This window comes from Crinia signifera, chromosome 1 (genome assembly GCF_055691185.1).
Source record: "Crinia signifera chromosome 1, ASM5569118v1, whole genome shotgun sequence".
NCBI classification, from domain to species: Eukaryota; Metazoa; Chordata; class Amphibia; order Anura; family Myobatrachidae; genus Crinia; species Crinia signifera.
The window spans coordinates 180,486,246-180,504,668 of NC_139217.1; the positions used below are offsets into that span (position 1 = coordinate 180,486,246).

Sequence of the window (18,423 nt, forward strand, 5' to 3'; positions counted from 1 at the left end):
TTTTATTTATTAACAGTTTCTTATATAGCGCAGCATATTCCGTTGCGCTTTACATAGGGGACAGTGATACAACAAAACAGGGTATTTACAGACAGTCAAAATGTAGGAGAGCCCTGCTCGTAAGCTTACAATCTATAGGGAAATAGGCATTGATACATAAGGATACTGTATTCTTTATTGCATCCATTCCACCAGAACGCAAGGTTCTATGACTGGCTCTGGAATTTGATAAGCTTGCCTGAAGAGATGAGTTTTTAGGGAACGCTTATAGGTTTGGAGACTGGAGGAGAGTCTTATTGTGCTTGGGAGGGCATTCCACATAGTGGGTGCAGCCCGAAAAAGTCCTGCGGTCGGGAATGGGAGCGAGCAATGATTGTGGATGAGAGACGCAGATCTTGGGAGGAGCGTAGAGGTCGTGTTGGATGATATTTTGAGATAAGAGAAGATCCACACAGTGCATGTTTTGCTGGTAACCCAGCAGAGGCACAGGTGTACTAATTACTCAGACACATTTTATAAGGTCCGCAGGTGGAGTAAATTATTTCACTTGTGATTCTGTGAGGAGACCTGCAAAACATGCACTGCGTGGGGTAATGAGGACCGAGTTCCCTGACCACTGCCTTAAACACTGCTAAAGCAAGCCGGGTTATTGGGGTTATTGGGCTCAGCATATTGTGACAAAAGCACTGAGAATGCACCACGTGTGTGCCAGGTGGGTACCCAGAAGACCCACAGAAGAGCAGATGCGATGACAAGTTGAATAGTACAATAATCGTGGATCTGTCGTTATTATCTGCAATCCAAACAGTCCAGTGTATGGAAGCAAATTTGCCCCTAAAAATTCTGTGTGATTCCTTCAGCATGTATAATTCTCCTTCTACTGTACTTTGATGTGCACGGTATGATGCTTCCACCACCAGGATACTGGAGCATGGCAATTTTTTTCTTCACCATATGTTTACCGTAACGTTTCATGAGTTTCATTTTCCATTTGACAAGTTACACATTTTACACATAATTCAATCACTTTCTTTGATATAATCTTAGACTCCTCTTCCACATCCGCCGTGATGTAAAGTTAGGAAGATCTTCCACTCGCTTTGGAAAAACAGACAACTATGGCAGATCAACTGCGGGATCAGACAGATTTGTATGAGCTTCACAAAAAAAACAGCAAAGCATTGCCAGGTCTACCTATGGGGCTAATTACTTTTCCAACTGCTCTGGTGTGTTTGTGCATATATATATATATATATATATATATATATATATATATATATATATATATATAATATATATATATATATATATATATATATATATATATAATATATGTGTGTGTGTGTGTGTGTGTGTGTGTGTATATATATTTATTTATAATATGAATATATATTTTAAAAATGTTTTTATGTTTGAATGAAGTATCTTGCATTTATGTTGTATAAGCACACAAGACACATGAAATGCACACAAATATATTTTATTTGTGCATGAAAAAAGGTTTTAAAACCTGAAACAAATTTGTGTACTATCTCAGGCACTGGCAGGTATTCAATGCTGTGGGCGAGCGGCGACAGCGAGCAGAGCTTCCTGCTCGCTGTCACCACTCACCCTGTCAGTATTGAACGCAGCCCCCTCATACGCCAATTTCCCCTCACTCCATTTTTTGAGCGAGGGGGAATTGGCGTATGCGGCTCCAGAAGCAGTGAGACTCGCGGGTAAATACAGCGAATTTTCTGCATTAGCCGCGGGTCTTGCTGTTTTGGGGAATTCTCGCCGTCCTGTGACGGCGAGGATTTCCCCAGGACGTTGAATAGAGCGAGCGGCCGGCGCGGGGGTTAAACAGCGAGGATCGCTGGTTTTCTGCAATCCTCGCTGTTTAACCCCCTCGCCGGCCGCATTGAATACCGGCCTATGAATTTGAAAGACAAGCAATCATTTTCATGCACATATTAAGTGCCAGTTACATATCATTTCCCCAGTAGTGCCAGTTACAGATGTCCCCAGTAATGCCAGTTACAGATGTCCCCAGTTGGTTTTTTAGCAAAAATAAAAAGTACATTTTGGAAACTATGGTTGGGTAACGAATATTTGGATAAGGGATACCCAACCTGTATTATTTTCATATTTGTTTGGTATTGTTAACTTTGGAATGTCATAAAAATAATTTAACTCCCCTAAAAATGTTAAGGGGGTTTAAGGGGAGTAGTCATTGGTGCAGAGCTTTTAGTTTCTTTGCCCTGTCTTGTTAGATTTGTTGATGTCAAATGTCAGTATTTGTTATAAATTGGGATCATTCTAACTATTTTATTTATGGAATGTACTAGATGAAATAAATATGGCTCGAATTTAATTGGTTGCCTTGTGCAACACTGCCAACCAAGAGTTGGATAAACCTTCACCACAGAAACACAGGACTGTAACTGATAAACAGATTTATATTTGTTTTCCTAGGTGGTGTTATCAACTTATCTGTGCCCATCGTGCTGACTGCAACCAGTGACGAAAAGCAGAGACTTGATGGCTGCACCGCATTTGCCTTAGTTTATGATGGAAAGCGAGTGGCTATTTTACGTCATCCTGAGTTCTATGAGCACAGAAAGGAAGAGCGATGCGCTAGACAGTGGGGAACGACCTGCAAGGATCACCCTTACATTAAGGTCTTACTGGATAGCTTATTTGTTTTGTGTTCCAGCTCTTAAATATATATTAAAGTAAAAGTTGTGCACTTTAACGCATTCTTCTGTCTACAGATGATGCAATTGCAATATCTACAAGTTTCCAAAATCACGTCCTGCATATTAAATATATTGCTGTCAATAGGATTGCTCTAGGTTTATATGTGTTGTACAATATGTCCCATCTGCAGTAGATTAATCATCTTTTTTACCAGCATAAAGTGCTTGCACAAGATTTCCCTGCAAGATCATCCCAAAAGTCTGAGCTATTAATATTGATTCCTGTTGAAAGTAGCAGCCATTTTATTCCTTCTACCAGAAAATAAGTTTGTTTGGCCTTTTTACTAGACCTTTCTATGAGTTGACTTTTGATGGCTCTGCTGCAGATGGTGATGGAGAGCGGAGAATGGCTGGTGGGAGGAGACCTGCAAGTCCTTGACCGTATTTATTGGGGTGATGGATTAGATCAGTACAGACTTACTCCAGCTGAACTGAAACAAAAGTTTAAAGACCTGAACGCCGGTAAGTTTTTATAGATGGGTTTTATTCCTTTATTTTATATGATGCCAAGAAAAGGACATGAAAGAAGTTTATAATTAGAAATGTGTTATCCTTACTCTTTTGACTGGTACAATAAAATACATAATGACTTCTAACAATGTATTTCTGGCTGGGATATAAGCGTTTTACTTTTTTTTTTTTTTTTTAAATGTTTTTTTTATTTAAAAAAAATATTTTGTGGTCGCTTTAAAACAAAAGAAACTTCTGCAGATTCTTTATATTTTTCATTGCTTTAAATACCTATTAGGAACATATGTTCTCTCATGAAGCAGGACAACATAAAAGTTCCCTCCCCATTTTTAAGTTGTAATTGGTTCTCAGGCAGTAAATAATGCTGGATACATGGGAAACCATGGCAATATGAAAAGTGGGATGAATTAACATATTCCCTTGTAACCATGTTATATACACCTGGATGGGAAACTAATATGGGAACACTTGAAGATGATCCATAAACCTACCTTTTTTAATTTTCTAAATTATTTTCGATACGATAATGTAAAAAGAGTATTTCTATTGAAAAACACTGGAATAATCATTTCTGAGTATGCTCAAAGTTCTGCTACAAAAACAGTGTTTGAGAATCCAAGGATTATGTTTTGAGTTTAGAAAGCAGAAGCCTACAAATGTAAAACAATATTGAAGTGTCACTATTACTATTTGGTGTATTGTTACACATGGGATTTTCCTTCTGGGTTTTTATAAGCTGTCCTTATAAAATACTGGGTTCTACCTAGGCATTTCATGCAATTGATTTTATATTCCGGTACACATGCTGACAATAAACTGAAGCCACTAATAGAAGTGAATCTTTTACCGACCATGCTAAAACCATAAACCAAATTGGTACTTGTTTCCTAGCACGGTGCCCCCGATTTTGATCGAAGTGCATCTTATACAATCGCATGCAATATAGTGGCATGCAATGCGATTTTTAATTGTACAAGCACCCTGATGGGTGCTTACAATGTTAAATGCACCCTCATTGTCAACGCCACCCCCACTATCAACGCCAACCCGAAGCGTGGCGAGCGCGGCGGTACGCGTCCTCCGACCTTTTCATACCCCACTATCCACGTCGGCGCAGAGTTTATTTTAGATAGTGTGGCGAGCGCAACGAGCCACCGAGCCCGAAGCGTGGCGAGTGGACACGGATTACTTTACATGTATTGCGCGGGGCTCGCTGCGCTCGCCACGCTTCGGGCTCATATTACGCGACCCCTCGCTTCGGGCTCGGTGGCTCGTTGCGCTCGCAACACTAGCTAAAATCAACTCCACGCCGACGTGGATAGTGGGGGTATGAAAAGGTTGGAGGATGCGTACCACCACCCCACACGGGCTCGCCGTGCTTTAAGTTGGCGTTGATAGTGGGGGTGGCATTGACAATGGGGCCATTTGCTGGCATGCAATGCTATGCGATATTTCATTGTACAAGCACTCCTGTTAATTTTACGGGAATATCGCATCGCACACCACTAAATACGGTATGCGATGGGCGACGTGCTAGGAAACAAGTACCACCAAATTTAATTAATCATATTTTTCTGACTGAGGCACGGTAATAGTATTCTCAGGGTTATGTTCCAATAGATACCATAAGGGCCTCTGTGTATTAGACCTTAAAATGTCATTACATTACACAACTTCAGGCAGTGAAAGACTTCTGCAGATTGTGGAAGCTGCTGAAGCCCTTATGTGTTTTAAAGAACATTTAGGGCTGAATTCAAATAGCAGCAAACTCCTTATGCTGGGTACACTCTATTCCTGCGAAGGTGGGAGAAAGATATATTTCATACACACTGGCCGATATCGGTCAATGATGTTACACAGTGTGTACCGAGCTTAAGTGTAACATCCCATGTTACTTTAATGTGTAGTTTGTGAGATCTATTTATGTAGCATCCTCCATCTCTTGCCCAAACTCTCACCCTCCCCCCATCCAACAATCTATACTACCTGTCCCTTGCTATATTCTGGTGTGCACCTCCCAGAAAGATGAATAATTCCATTTTAGCTCCTCTTCTGTTTCCTCTCCCTAGCAGTGGGAGCCAGATGGGAGGAATGCGCCTCAGCTCTCACTGCACATGAATGTTGAAGATGGGACACACCTTAACAGATTATTATATAATAGTAAACCTGCTATAAGCAAATGCTTCGAAAGCTAGTAAGGTAGCTCATTTTGAGAGTGAGAAAGAGCTGTAGTTTCACTTGCTGCCAACAGATGTCAGGCACACAGACACTAGACATATATAGATGATGGTAGATTAATAACCCTACAATGAACTGTTCTATTGAGAGAATTTACAACTATTCTTACAGAGATTAGTTAACCTAGAGTTACACTAAGCTGACTGTCTGAGGTCAAGGCAACTGCATTACAGTCAATGTTATTCACGGGAGTCCCTGTACCAATGGGTATAATAGTTTACCACCCAAATGTATTGGCGCACATTTTAGTCAGAAGTTAGAGATTGGAATGAAATTGAAGTAACTAAATCAAACCCACAAACACATGGAGAGCATACAAACTCCACACAAATAAGGCCCAGGTTTGGAATTGAACTCCTATTCTAAGTACTGTGATGCAGATGTGTTTGCAACTGATGCTATACAAATACTGTGGGTTAAATTCTTAGCAATTCCAAAAACCTTTACGTATGTATATTTATGGGTATATTCAATTTTGGTCGAAACTGCGGTCTTGTCGGAAAGACGGCAGTTTCCGATTTGAATAGGTTGGAAGGGATTCCGACCTATTCAATCAGGGCTGGCTGTTTTTTGTACCCGACAGGCTTGAATCCTTCAACCTGTTGGAAACAATGTGGATTGGTGGAGTAGCTGCGAATCCACATACTTTTGTCAAAAATACGGACAAATCCGACCGGTTTTGCACATTTTCAAAAATCTCAATCAGACTTTAAATAAGTTGGAATGATGCAGGGAGGATGGCGCTGGGTGAGCAGCAGCTCACCCATCCTCCCACCTACCGCCTCCTCCCGCTTCTGGTGCTGACGGCAGCCCGCCCAGCAGTGTAAACAGGCCTGCAGGCTGCCAGTGTGGCTCCCTCCAGCTGCTCCCTGTGATTTAAAGCTGGGTTTAAAATGGGACAGTTAGTAGCTGATTGGCCGGTGATAAAGTACCAGGCACTTTATAATTTCTCCTCCCTTATCACTGCTTCATACATCTACCCCATAGTTCCATACAATCAACCTCTATTTTACAGGCTGCATTTGAGAAGTGACAGAAGCTGATTAGTAATTACGTTTATCTTATTAACGACATCTTCCTTTCTGTGCATACTGGGTTTTGTATTTGTAATGCAAAATTTTTATCACTTTACCAGTTACGTTCCCTTAGGTTCGGCCTTGCACCCTGTTACCATTAGCAAATGTATGTTATATCAACTTATGTTTCTTGTTTTGTTTATCGAACTAAAAATATCTGTCAAGTTTATGTTTTAGATGGCGCCTGGTATTTGTTTTTATACAGCATGTTATATATTTTCTGGTTTATAAATTCTACATGAGAAAGAAACATGTCATATGTTTAAAGAAAAGTCTCCGGTCACTGCATGCCTGCGCTCAGATTTTCTTACTAAGTTTCCAAGCTAGTTTTATTAATCACAAACCCCAACACACTTTTCTTTCTCCAATTTCATAAAGGTTATTTTTCCATATAATTGTGGCACAAGTTAACAGGGAAATCCAACCCAAACATGGAGTGATGTTTAGAACACTTTTTCTTACTTTGTGTACACTTTATTGTGCTTCATCTTTCTGTCACAAATGACTTAATCAAACTTTTCCCTTTGTGCAGCATTATAGTAGCAATATAAATCATGGCATGCAAACAAAGTGGATGATTAAGTGAAAGATTTCTTAAAACTGACAAATATACTTTCATTAACCATTTTGCAAGAATACTTGCCCAAGACGTTATGTAACCATACAAAGCAGTGTTGGTTTACCGGCATCCCAAAGAGCTGTCACTTGCAGCCCCAAATCCTTGGTATAGTTTTCTCTCGGGTTTGTTATAGCTTGATTTTAAATACTTGCTTTTATAGTACAGATAGGTGTTTTTATTTTAAACCGCTATCACATCGCAATTCCGGGTCCAGCACTTTCACATTAAACCCAGGTCGCCCATTATACAGAGGACAACTCTGGTTTTACCCTTCTAATGATCCGGGTCCAAGGTGCAGTGTGAAAGGGGTATATTAAGTGTATTATTTTAAATTATTACTAAGATTAAAGATCATATGCCACCCTTTGTAGGTTACGGGGTCACACCGTGTGGCTCCAGAAGTATATTCTGTTTATCACAGGTGCTTGCTGTGACTGAACAGTGAGCTTTTATATGTAAAGAGTTCAGCATAGTTCTAAGATGTTTGAATGGATAAGATCTTGGTTGCAGGACAGAAAACAGAGTTGTAGTAAATGGAGTGCAGTCACAGGAGGGAAAGGTTACCAGTGGAGTACCCCAGGGATCTGTACTTGGACCGGTGCTTTTTAATATCGTTATTGGTGATTTTGCAAATGGAATTGAGGGTAAAATGTGCTTTTTTGCAGATGACACAAAGGTATGCAACAGGGTAGACACACCAGGAGGGGTAAAACAAATGATTGATGAGCTACAGTAGGTAGATTAGAGGAATGGTCTAGAGCAGGGCTGGGAAACACCGGCCCTCCAGATGTTGATGAACTACACATCCCAGCATGCCTTGCATCAGTTTCAGCATGGCCACATAGCAAAACTAATTCAAAGCATCCTGGGATGTGTAGTTCATCAACATCTGGAGGGCCGGTGTTGCCCAGCCCTGGTCTAGAGCATGGCAACTACAGTTTAATTAAAAAAAATGCAAAATCCTGCATTTGGGTTTCAAATATCCAAAGACTAAATATAGTATAAATGGCACCATAATGGAAACTACTGAGGAAGAGAGGGATCTAGGTGTCACTATTTCAGGGGACTTAAAGGCAGGTAGGCAATGTAACAAAGCAATGAAGAAGGCAAGTCAGATGCATAGGGAGAGGAATCAGCAGTAGAAAGAAAGAAGTGGGGACATGATAGAAACTTTCAAATATATCAAGGGTTTTACTTTTAACAAGGTACAGGTGGGAGACCTTCTTCACAGGAAGAGGAGCAACAGAACACGAGGAAATGTACTGACACTAGAGGGAGGAAGATTCAGCGGAAATTTGAGGAAAAATTACTTCACAGAAAGAGTAGTAGATAAGTGGAATAGCCTCCCATCAGAGGTAGTAGAGTCAAATGCAGTAGATTAACTTAAACATGCTTGGGATAGTCATATTGATATCCTTACAAAAAAATAAGGATCAAATATGGTTTGAAGTAACATGTTTAAAAAAGGGGCAGACTAGATGGGCCAAGTGGTTCTTATCTGCCGTCATATTCTATAGCTGAAGTTCCTAGCACTGCTATGTGCAGATATTTCCTAATACGCTATTGCTGCAATCTCGCCCAAACAGCCCTTCTGTATACACCATGTTCCATAGGACTTTTCATGCAATGAGCATCTATTTGCATCTTAGTTGCACTACATCAAAAAATGATTCAGGAGACTTTACTGATTAACTTAATATTCAACACTTGTACTGTACATCGGTGTCCAAATAACCAATACGCTATTCAGCACAGAGTAGTGTAGAATACCAACCTTTTCTTAAATTGTGCATCTTATTCACATCACAGACACAGGGAAACATTACTCAATCACCAGGGGCACCGGACTGCGATTTTTACCTTACCATGTTTCCAAAGACACAGATGAAGATAAGCTGAAGCTGGTGTGAAAATAAAGAGTGGCTGCAGCATCATAGCACTTCCTATACAAATTCAGACTCAGGGGGGAGATTCTCTAAGCTAAAAATGCGGTAAAAACCCTGTTAATGGGGTTTTTCCCGTATTTTGGGATGCTGTAAAATCTGCCGATTCCCCATAGAAGCCTATGGGCTTCTACCGCTGCCCCGCAACGCCGCCCCGCATCGCGCCCCCCCTCACCTGTGTCCGGGCAGCACAGAGCTGTGCTGCCCGGACCTGTGACCTCGTCCTCCCTGCACTGATCCTCTTCTGGGTGCAGGGAGGAGGAGAGCCCGGTGCAGCAGCAGGGCCGGGTGTGGGAGGGAGGGGGGAGCCGCCGGGACCTGCTGGGACCCGGCGACTCTCACCGCAAAGGACAGCTCTTAACGCAAGAGCTGTCCTTTGCTATAATTATCGCATATGTTAGAACATATGCGATAATTATAATTGCGAAGGGGGGCGGAGATTCTTAGAGAATCTCCCCCTCATTCACACACAGATGTAGATTTAGTAAATATCATATTAATCAGCGCTCTCATGAAGCAGTTTTTCTGCACTGCAACCAAGATTCATACAGCTGGAGCCATACTCATTTAGCCTGCCTATGGCGTTTGGCCCACCAACTGGCCTCAGCGCGCCTAGTCTAGCAGCAGCACTATAAGTCACTCAGTTTGGCGAATGGCGTTACCGGATGAGTGCAATACCACTGATCATACACCAGATGTCACTTTTTAAAATCACCACTGCACAAATGTGTAATGCAAAGCTATATTTATTATTTATTTATTTACAGTTTCTTATATAGCGCAGCAGATTACATTGTGCTTTACAATTGTAAATAGAGCTAAAACAAACTGGGTAACAACAGACAGACTTGGAGGTAAACAGGACCTGCTGCAAGCTTACAATATAGCGAAAGAATTCGGATTGCGTGTACGTGAAGTTACCAATGAAATGCCCTTTAGCACAAGAACTACTTTACTACTACATTACTGTACTGTTCAGTAAGTAATTTAGTTGCAGATTAGCAATTTTAAAGTCCACTTCAACAATAGCCCACTGAAATTAAGCTACCATGTATTTCTCAAATGTCTATTCTCCTGTACAGCAATGGTTTATATGCCATTTGAAAAACAAATTAAATGAGTGTTCTTGGTATAGAGATTTCAGATATGGTGTAATGATCTCATTGGTGAGTTTGGACTATCACTGGCAAGTGTGATTTTTTTTTTTTTTTAGTCTTGCATGTGGAAGCAACTTCATTTTTTTTTTTTTTTTTGTGGCTTAAAACAACCTAAACCCCCTAACTTTATTTAAATGTTTATGTTGCTGAAACACTTTTTAAACTTTTTAGTTTTAAATACATATAACAGCCATTTAACCCAATTAAAGTATCCCAAGTACATTTATTATAACCCCTAATGCACTTCTATAGTGTTATCCTATATTAATTTGGCTTTCTTTTGGGTACATGCAGAATTTCCCCATTTTCACTTATTTATTTTTTAAATGATGCTGGCAAGAATTAAGCGAATCCCAGCTGTGCATACTGACAAAAAGCCGCAGTAGCTTCACTTTTTTTCTGTGATATGATTCCTCCCCCATAGTGTTATTTATTTTAGGGATGTTCACCGGCCACATTTCACGTTTTGGGTTCTGATTGCCTTCAGGTTTTGGGTTCTAATGGGTTTTGCCAAAACACCCCCTAAACGTTTTGGGTTCTGTTTTTTTTTTTTTTTTTTTTTTAAAGCATAAAAACTGCTAAAATCGCATAATTATTATTATTATAATTTGCTCCTACGCTATTATTAACCTCAATAACATTAATTTCCACTCATTTCCTGTCTATTCTGAACACCTCACACCTCGCAATATTATTTTTGGCCAAAAGGTTGCACCGAGGTAGCTGGATAACTATGGTAAGCCACACAAGTGTGTGGCACAAACACTAGACTGATACAGAACTCTTAGCATCACCCCTGGACTCATACAGCACACTTTGCAGCGCCCCATGAATTATACGGCAGACTTGGCTCATCCCTGGAATTATACAGTACATATGCAGGCACCTTTGGACTGATATGGGACACATGGGGGCACCCATGGAATTACATCACACATGCAGGCACCCCTGGACTGATATGACACACATAGCATCACCCCTGGACTGATACAGCACACTTAGCAGCACCCCATTCATTATACAGAAGACTTGGCAGCAACCCATGAATTATAGGACGGGCAGTACGGATGGTGTAATGGTTAGCATTACTGCCTCACAGCACTGGGTTCAATACCCACCATGACCCTAACTGTGCGGAGTTTGTATATTCTCCCCGTACTTGCGTGGGTTTCCTCCGGGTACTCCGGTTTCCTACCACAATCCAAAAATATACTGGTAGGATAATTGGCTCCCAAAAAATTAACCCTAGAATGTCTGTGTGCATGTACATGTTGTAGGGAATATAGATTGTAAGCTCCACTCTGGGGCAGGGACTGATGTGAATGGTCAAATATTCTCTGGAAAGCGCTGCGGAATCTGTGTGCGCTATATAAGAAACTGCTAATAAATAAATAATATGACACACTTGGCTCACTCCAGGAATTATGCGTCACACCTGCGGGCACCCCTGACCTGATACAGCACACATGGAGTTACACGGCACAGATGGCGGCAGACATGGAATTATACGGCAGAAGGCAACATTCATACAGTAAAAAAAAAGAAAATCTTTTTATTCTTTTAATAAAAAAAAAAAAAAGATCAGCACACCTGGAATTATACGGCAGACTTAGCAACACCCCTTGAATTATACGGCACTCTTGGCTCACCCCTGTACTGATACAGCACATTTAATAGCCCTTGCAGTAAAAATATTTTTAAAAACATCCTTTTTTTCCTTTTCATTAAAAAAAGGGCAGCTCCCCTGGTCTGATAAAGGACACATGGGGGCACCCCTGGACTGATACGGCACTACTAGGCACCAGCAGACAGGTAGTATATATATAGAGAATGAGATACGGCAGTACCAGGCACCAGACAGGTAGATACGGCAGTACTAGGCACCAGACAGGTAGATACGGCAGTACTAGGCACCAGACAGGTAGATACGGCAGTACTAGGCACCAGACAGGTAGATACAGCAGTACTAGGCACCAGACAGGTAGATACGGCAGTACTAGGCACCAGACAGGTAGATACGGCAGTACTAGGCACCAGACAGGTAGATACGGCAGTACTAGGCACCAGACAGGTAGATACGGCAGTACTAGGCACCAGACAGGTAGATACGGCAGTACTAGGCACCAGACAGGTAGATACGGCAGTACTAGGCACCAGACAGGTAGATACGGCAGTTCTAGTCACCAGACAGGTAGATACGGCAGTACTAGGCACCAGACAGGTAGATACGGCAGTACTAGGCACCAGACAGGTAGATACGGCAGTACTAGGCACCAGACAGGTAGATACGGCAGTACTAGGCACCAGACGGCAGATACGGCAGTTCTAGTCACCAGACAGGTAGATATGGCAGTACTATGCACCAGACAGATAGATACGGCAATACTAGAACGAAGGGAAGGATGAACCCATTGAAATGGATGGAAAACATGAAGTACCTGGGTGTACATATCAAATAACCCAAAAAAGTTTGTTAAACTAAATATGGATACGTTAATCAAATGGTATCAAAGCAAAACAGTAACATGGGTAAAACTCCCCTTCACAGTAACAGGAAGAGTAAACTTAGTTAAGATGGTGGTCCTCCCCAAGTTGCTGTACATTCTAGTGCAATCCCCCACATACATCCCGAATCGATCTTTTTTTTAACAATTTTATTGGACAAATTGTTATAACAACAAAATTATACAAGTCATGTACAGATTAAATATTCAGCAGTATATAATTACAATAATGACATTTAGCCTCTTAGTATAGTGTAATTCAAATTGTTGTTAATTCACATTAAGGAATAAACTTCAGAATCGAGTATTTAAAACTATTGACAGTATCACGGCATCCTTTTATATGGGGTAAGAAGAGGGTGAGAATCAGAATAGCCACGGTAGCAAGAAACAAAAGTCAAGGAGGATTGGGGCTTCCCTCCTTTAAATTATACTATACGGCCACCCAAATATGGCACCTGAGGGGATGGATAAAACAGGAGTGTGAAGTAAATGTAAATGTACTGGTGGAACAAGAAAAAAAAAAGGATATACCCCTAAACAGATCCTATTGGAATATACGGGAAGGCATATTAAGACCCCAATTATTAAGCAAGCAAAGTAGTGTTGGGAGTATGCGAATAAGGTATTGGTACATCAGGGGGTGGACCCAGAAGTGCCAATTTGGGCAACAAAATGGGGAAAGATAGACAATGGGATCAGGAATAGTGAGATCAAGAGGTGCTGGGAGAGATATGGTATAGTGAACATTGGGCAGGTATATGAAGGAGGGAGTATAAAAACATTTGAACAAATAGCAGGCGAATACCAGGTGGAGAAAAGAATGTTCTTTCGATACCTACAACTTAGAGAAGGTCTGAACGCCACATATGGAAGTAGAGATGTTATACTAAAAGAAACCCCAATAAAATAACTATTGGCTAAGGATGGAGATGTGAGAGTATCGATGATATAGAAGATACTGATAAATCAAATTGAAAATACATTGGGGAAGTAACAGAAGTAGAGTGGAACAAAGCATTATCATCTCCAAGTAGGGCCACCGCCTCAATTAGGTATCAACAGATACAATTGTTTATATTACACAGGGTATATGTGACGCCGGTCAGACTTAAAAAATATGATAAAAGTAAGAGTGATACATGTCCGAAATGTAAAGTGGAGAGGGGTACATTTGTACATATGATATGGCAATGCTGTAGGGTACAGCAATTGTGGGAGATAGTGGGCCAAGTGATAGTACAACTATGTGTAGGGAACTTTGTCCTAAATACAAAAGAAAGATGCCTCCACAGGGGGAGGGGGTGGTGGGTGGCGCTGCGACGTTAGTTGTGGCACTAGCAGCTGCTGGTATGTCGGGTTAGTTAGGCCCGAACTTGATAGAAAAAGACAACTGGGGTGTAGCAGCGCGTGGGTTGATAATCAGTATAAAATAAGAATAGAAGTAAATAAAAATAAAAATAAGGATTGGACTGATTGTACAATTTAAAAAACAATATACATTTATTAATAAAGTGACCAAATGCTGGTATATAAAATGGGGGGGGGAAGAAGATAAAATCAAATTGCAGAACTGTCCATTCCTATTGTGCCGAAGACAACGTATTGTGCAATTGCATAAATAATGGATAGGGGTTACCGTCCACCTGCAGACACACCGGGGTGTAGCTTGTGCTCCCTGGGACTCAAGGCCCAAGTTGTTAGTAGGGCCGAGTCACCGTCCAGAGTGGGGGAGACTCCCGGAAATGGTACTCCCAAAAGATGGTACTGGGGTCCTTTTTGATGTTTGAGTGTCCACGGTAAGGTAAATCCAACAGGGTCCACGGCTGGTCTGGAACAGTTCAAGAATAAATGGAAAACACCTGACGCGTTTCGCCGGCTCTGCGGCTTTATCAAAGGTCCTTTGATAAAGCCGCAGAGCCGGCGAAACGCGTCAGGTGTTTTCCATTTATTCTTGAACTGTTCCAGACCAGCCGTGGACCCTGTTGGATTTACCTTACCGTGGACACTCAAACATCAAAAAGGACCCCAGTACCATCTTTTGGGAGTACCATTTCCGGGAGTCTCCCCCACTCTGGACGGTGACTCGGCCCTACTAACAACTTGGGCCTTGAGTCCCAGGGAGCACAAGCTACACCCCGGTGTGTCTGCAGGTGGACGGTAACCCCTATCCATTATTTATGCAATTGCACAATACGTTGTCTTCGGCACAATAGGAATGGACAGTTCTGCAATTTGATTTTATCTTCTTCCCCCCCCCATTTTATATACCAGCATTTGGTCACTTTATTAATAAATGTATATTGTTTTTTAAATTGTACAATCAGTCCAATCCTTATTTTTATTTTTATTTTTATTTTTATTTACTTCTATTCTTATTTTATACTGATTATCAACCCACGCGCTGCTACACCCCAGTTGTCTTTTTCTATCAAGTCCTAAATACAAAGTTTGGGTTACTGAATATCATGCCCCAACGGGGAGTAGATAAGCACGATCAAAAACTAGTAGAGAATCTACTAACACTGATAGTTAAGAAATGGATGGCACAGGAGAGCCCCAAGTTTGCACACTGGATAAACTTAGTCAATAGCACAATCAGGCACGAGATATATGTATAAGAAACGCACAAACCTAAAAAATTATCACCGAGTATGGGATAGATGGTTGTTATCCAAGTATTATAAGTGTGACAAGAATGTATAGGACAAAAAGCACAGAGGTGTATAGAGGGACACCAGGCCGCAAGGGAGGGAAAATGCAGGTAGGAAATTTAGGCAGAGAGATAAGGAGGTAAATGGAGAGGAGTAGGAAGGAGAAGTAAGGGAAAACACAATGTATCATTAAAAAGATATGTGTATGAAGGTTTTAAGAGGGAAGATATGTAATGTAGTTGTATATGTATATGTTACCACGGTTTTACTTTTATATATGATATTTGTATGTATAAAATAAGAAAATATAAACAAATAATCACTATTAAAAAAAAAGATACGGCAATACTAGACACCAGCAGAACGATAATATATTGCAGTAGGTACTGGTTGGCAGAGCACCAGCAGCCTGGAATTTATTACAGCATGTCCGGTTGCAGAAGTGAAAACGTTTCGGAGCTCGGGGGCCCTGTCGTCCGTTCAGGGAATGCACTCCGAAGTGGAGGTGTTTAGAGATATACAGTCCTAGACAAGAAAGTCAGCTTGTAACATCTAAGACCTGTCTGAATTTACACAGTCAGGACATTATCTATTAACACTGTCCTAGCTGACCCAATATCAGCAATATTCTAATGCTGATTATAGAGACAAGAGTCCTACACAGGAATGTAAAGTCAGAATACTATCTGAAACCTGTTAAAACTTTATGCTATCAAGCTCAATCATAAACACCATCTGAAAACTGTCAGCGCTTGATGTTATTAAATCCTGACAGTCTGCTATCATTTTATTAACCCTGCCCTGACTGATTAGATATAAGCTAAATTTTTAATGCTTAAAAACTGAAATTCTGCATCAGTCAAATAGCAAAAGGGCAAAAATGATATCGGGTATGATCAGTTGCTATATATCCAGAGAACGGTTATAATTCTCAAAAATACTATATTGGATATTAAGCAAATAATAGGATCTATCCCAAACAAAGTGCACTCACTTTAAAACACCCACTGGAAGGTAATAACCACCCAGGGATAAAACCAATAAAAGGGATACTGGGAAACCAATGAACAATTAATCATCTGGTGTCATTTATTCCCAGTATCGGGTAATATTAATGTGAGGTGGCCTGCATGTGGTATAAAATAACAACAGTAAAATCACTTTTTCTAGCAGCATCAGTGACTCTGTGAGAGAGAGTTAAAACACCTACTTTCAACCCATGAGTGGTAAAACCTATCCTCAACAGAGAACACTTCCCTATAAAAATAAAAATCCACTAGATGGTAACAAGCCACCCCGACATACAAGAAATAAGGGATACTGGGAAACCAGCAAATAATAAAATTATCTGGCATTCATTATCCCCAGTATCGGATAATTTCAACGCAAGGTGGCCCATATGTGGTATGGGATCAAAAAACTGCTAAAACATCTCTTAAGTAGCACCAACAGCCCCATAAGAGAGAGCTAAAAGTGCTCATAACCACATTTCAGGCAAACTACTATTCAGATGACATAAAGTGCTGACAGGCATACAGATAGAATAAGATCTCTGAGAAGTGGGAATTAAAACCCCTAAATAAGACACGGAAACATCTCTTTTGACTAAGGAACTAAACCCAGAAGAATATCACAGAACCAACTCACAGCTTCGTTTGTAGCCAGCTTTAGGGGAACTTTTTATCCCTATAATAATCACCTTTCCTTCCTTTGTGCGAATGCACATCACAAATATATGTTGCATGTTTGTACGTCTAAAGTCTTTTTTAAATTCTTTAAAATTTCACAAGTCTCAGAAGGAGACCACCCTGTGAGATTCTATATATTAAAAAATCTACACAGGAAGCTAGTCTCTCTTCTTTTTAGTTCTAAATACTAATAAAAGTTAATTTTTAATATTTTGGGGCAAATTACCCTTCCCCGACAATTCTTCTCCTCTTTGGTGTGCATCCACAGCGCAATTCTTTAACTTTCTTATTCTTATGAAGCAGACACTACATAATCAGTATATATATTAAATGAACTGCTGTTCTGTGTTAATTACTTTTGGTGACTTTTTGTATGCTTTCCTTTCAGATGCAGTCTTTGCCTTCCAGCTTCGGAACCCTGTTCACAATGGACATGCTCTCTTAATGCAGGACACCCACAAGCAGCTCCTCGAAAGGGGCTACCGACGCCCTGTGCTTTTACTTCACCCTTTGGGGGGCTGGACTAAGGATGATGATGTTCCCTTAATGTGGCGCATGAAACAACATTCTGCTGTACTTGAAGAAGGTGTTCTTGACCCAGAGACCACAGTGGTAGCAATCTTCCCATCGCCCATGATGTATGCTGGTCCAACTGAGGTAAACTGATATAAAAATAAGTATTAAATAGAATTTCAGCCACTGTTGCAGCTTTTTAAAGTAGTTCTAAGACTGTGGGTCAGATGCACTAAGCTTCAGAAGTGAAAAAATGGAGTGATAAACAGACAGCCAATCAGTTCCTGTCTGCCATGTTACCGACTTTGTTTGAAAGATGTCAGGAATGAGCTAAATGGTTGGTTGTTTATCACTCTCTATTTTATCCCTTTTGAAGCTTAGTGCATCTGGCCCTTTATCTGAATTTATGGTACTTGTTTTCTAGCACGGCGCCCATAGCAGACCATAAGGCAAACGATGGTATGTGATGCGATAGCAGCTGATGTTATACAATTTTAAATTGTATACCATCGCATTGTATGCCATTGTATCGCATATACAATGGTATGCGATTTAAAAAAGTATAAGCACCCTAATGGGTTTTTCAATGTTAAATGTGCCCCCTATAACATAATTAACCGTGATGGGTGCTTACTATGTTAAAAGCACCCCCAACGGCACCCCCACTATCAACGCCAACCCGAAGGGCGGCGAGCCTGCGAGGGGCGTCGGTATGCGTCCTCTGACCTTTTCATACCCCCACTATCCACGTCGACGTGGAGTTGATTTTATACAGTGTGGCGAGCCACCGAGCCCGAAGCATGGCGAGCGTACGCTTATAAC

At 40.8% G+C, this 18,423-nt stretch overlaps 1 protein-coding gene across 1 annotated transcript in view; it reads left to right on the forward strand.

Moving 5' to 3' along the window:
• Nucleotides 1–18,423, forward strand: part of PAPSS1 (3'-phosphoadenosine 5'-phosphosulfate synthase 1) — a 106,817-nt gene that overhangs the window by 79,650 nt on the left and 8,744 nt on the right. Inside the window, exons 8-10 of the mRNA XM_083178600.1 lie at nt 2,455–2,660; nt 3,065–3,200; nt 17,477–17,745. Of these exons, the coding sequence (XP_083034726.1) occupies nt 2,455–2,660; nt 3,065–3,200; nt 17,477–17,745 (611 nt within the window). The remainder of the gene's footprint in view (nt 1–2,454; nt 2,661–3,064; nt 3,201–17,476; nt 17,746–18,423) is intronic.